Consider the following 2,754-nt stretch of genomic DNA (forward strand, 5'->3'; position numbering starts at 1 on the left):
GAATCGCAATATAAGAATAATAAATAAGTTGTCAATGAAGTACTAGTTCAGTTCGTACCGAGGATGTTGAAGACTCTTGAAATTAAGGGTGAATTCAAAAAAAATTTTAGGGTCTAAAATCGAATTATAAATTATTAAGATGTCAAATATAGATTTTATCATGTATTAATTTATTATTTTATCATTTTGAAGTGACTATATAGAATATTTTTATTTTTGAGAGATTAAACCATAATTTTCCCATATATTAATTTATAATTTAATTATTCATAAAGGGGGCTAGAATTACCTGCCCTTGCTTGAAAGTTGCATATTAGGGTGAAATATCTCTATTAATATTGAATTTTTATCGAGTTTAGTGTTACGAGCCAATCGATATCGCTTTAATTGGATAATAACAAAATATCCTTATTTTACAATGTAAATTATATCTCTACTAACATTAAACTTTTTTGGAGTTTGGTGTTACGAGTTAACAAGACATCAATTTAGTTGAAAATGACAAAATACCCTTAACTTACAAAATAAAATATATTAATTTGAGGGTGTTTTATCATTTTATATCTTTCATATAGAAAAGTAAAAATATAAATACACATGATAGGTTCCAACCCAAGTCTATAGTTTTTAACATTTGTAGTTTACCATTTATAACAATTTTTTATAAATATATTTATTATATAATCCTATTTTTTACTTATATTGTTGGTGTGCTATAATCAAATAATTTAAAGGTAGTTTAAAAATGCGTAGAAGAAATAATATTTGGTACATTACGAGTGGAATTTTAGACTCCACAAATGTAATTAGGGAGTTAACAAGTGTCTTATAAGAATATAATAAAATATTAAAACATATATTAAAAAAAAAAGAAGAAAAAACACATACTAATTTTTTAAGCCTACTTATGAAAGAAAAAAAGTACACTTTTATCAATAAATATTGGGTGCAATAGTAAGTCACGTTGTTTTATCAAGAGGAGATACATGTTTAAATCTTAGAGATGATATTGGTAGGAGAGACAGCTACGAACCTGAACATAAACAGTAAAACAGATATAAAAAATTGGGATTATAATTAAATGGAAAAAGAATTGAAATTAAATGGATTACCGCCAAGATGAAACTTGAAAGAGTAAAAGAAAGAAAAAAGGGAACTCCATTGCTGTAATTAACTAGAGACCAAAATTGCACTAATTGAGGAGATAAAATGATAATCTTTGGATCTGCAAAAATTTTCAACTTTTTTGACAGTGTTCATATCTTCCCTTTTTTTTTTCTCTCTCTTCCACTCCATAAATAGCAGTTCACACTCCACCCTTAACCCATTCAAACCTCCACTGATCCTTTAGCTGTTTCCCTCTGTTTCTTCAGTCAAAGTATACAATATGGCAAATTGGGTTGATACTTGCTTGGTTTCATTGCTTTTCATCATTGTTACCGTTGAAGCTAGAATTCCTGGTGTTTATTCTGATGGTGCTTGGCAAAGTGCCCATGCCACTTTCTATGGTGGCAGCGATGCTTCTGGCACAATGGGTACTTTTTTATTTCTCAAAACCAAGATGATTTTGACTTCATAATCTGACCTTTTTTTTTAATGATTTTTTAGGTGGAGCTTGTGGCTATGGAAACTTATACAGCCAAGGCTATGGTGTCAACACAGCTGCTTTGAGTACTGCTCTTTTCAACAATGGGTTCAGCTGTGGTGCCTGTTTTGAAATCAAATGTGTAAACCAACCACAATGGTGTCATTCTGGTAGTCCTTCAATTTTCATCACAGCAACCAATTTTTGCCCTCCAAATTACGCTCTTCCAAATGACAATGGCGGATGGTGTAACCCTCCTCGTTCTCATTTTGATCTCGCCATGCCAATGTTCCTTAAGATTGCAGAGTACCGTGCTGGCATTGTCCCTGTCTCTTATCGCAGGTAAACAAACAAAAAGTCTTCCTTCCCCTTTTTTTTCCCGAGAAACAAACAGATATAATTACATTTTTTCTTTTTCTTTTTTGTTATTCTACAGGGTTCCATGCCGTAAGCGAGGTGGAATCAGGTTCACTATCAACGGCTTCCGTTACTTCAACTTGGTTCTGATTACTAACGTGGCAGGCTCTGGTGATATCGTGAAGGCAAGCGTTAAAGGATCGAAAACAGGGTGGATGAGCTTGAGCCGAAACTGGGGCCAAAATTGGCAATCCAATGCCGTATTGGTTGGCCAATCTTTGTCTTTTAGGGTCACCGGCAGTGACCGTAGGACTTCTACTTCATGGAACATTGCTCCTTCCAATTGGCAGTTCGGTCAAACCTTCACTGGCAAAAATTTCAGGGTCTAAAACATAAAGGGGTGGGGCACTGGTTGGGTTACTTTCCTGGGAAAATGAGGGAAAGTGTGTGGTTAAGATTATTTTGACAGTGGGGGAAAATTGGGTTTTTACTCGTTTATCTAATGGGGCTATTTACTTTTAGGTTTTACTTTTTTTATCTTTGGGGTGAAAAGGTGAGAGAGAGGATAAAGGTTAAAAAAAAGTGGAATGAAATGGGGGCTGAAGGGGCTTGGAAAGAAGTTGTAGCCCGCAGCTTTAATACTTTTTTCTTTTTCTATATGTTACATAAGTTGAATTTAATGAAAGGATCGTAGATTATTACATAAGTGGCTTGGAAAGAAGTTTCTTGTGTAGGTAGATTATTAGATTGCTTTTACCTTAATTTCTTGTACAAATTTTATATTTTATGAAGATTAATCGTTTCGGAGTTTA

General features: G+C 33.2%; 1 protein-coding gene across 1 annotated transcript; it reads left to right on the forward strand.

Annotated features, from left to right (window-relative positions):
- Positions 1 to 1,316: 1,316 nt before the first annotated feature.
- On the forward strand, positions 1,317 to 2,754 carry LOC105784181 (expansin-A4). Its single transcript, XM_012609985.2, has 3 exons — positions 1,317 to 1,535; positions 1,609 to 1,927; positions 2,022 to 2,754. The coding sequence occupies exons 1-3, from the start codon at positions 1,388 to 1,390 to the stop codon at positions 2,329 to 2,331; spliced, it is 777 nt and encodes a 258-aa protein (XP_012465439.1). The 5' UTR covers positions 1,317 to 1,387; the 3' UTR covers positions 2,332 to 2,754.

This window comes from Gossypium raimondii, chromosome 13 (genome assembly GCF_025698545.1).
Source record: "Gossypium raimondii isolate GPD5lz chromosome 13, ASM2569854v1, whole genome shotgun sequence".
In the NCBI taxonomy this organism is placed as follows: domain Eukaryota; kingdom Viridiplantae; phylum Streptophyta; class Magnoliopsida; order Malvales; family Malvaceae; genus Gossypium; species Gossypium raimondii.

Coding starts and splice junctions, on each gene's coding strand:
- LOC105784181 (XM_012609985.2), top strand. CDS start 1,388: ATGGCAAATTGGGTTGATACTTGCTTGGTTTCATTGCTTTTCATCATT. Junction 1,536..1,608: donor CGATGCTTCTGGCACAATGG/GTACTTTTTTAT, acceptor ATGATTTTTTAG/GTGGAGCTTGTGGCTATGGA. Junction 1,928..2,021: donor GTCCCTGTCTCTTATCGCAG/GTAAACAAACAA, acceptor GTTATTCTACAG/GGTTCCATGCCGTAAGCGAG.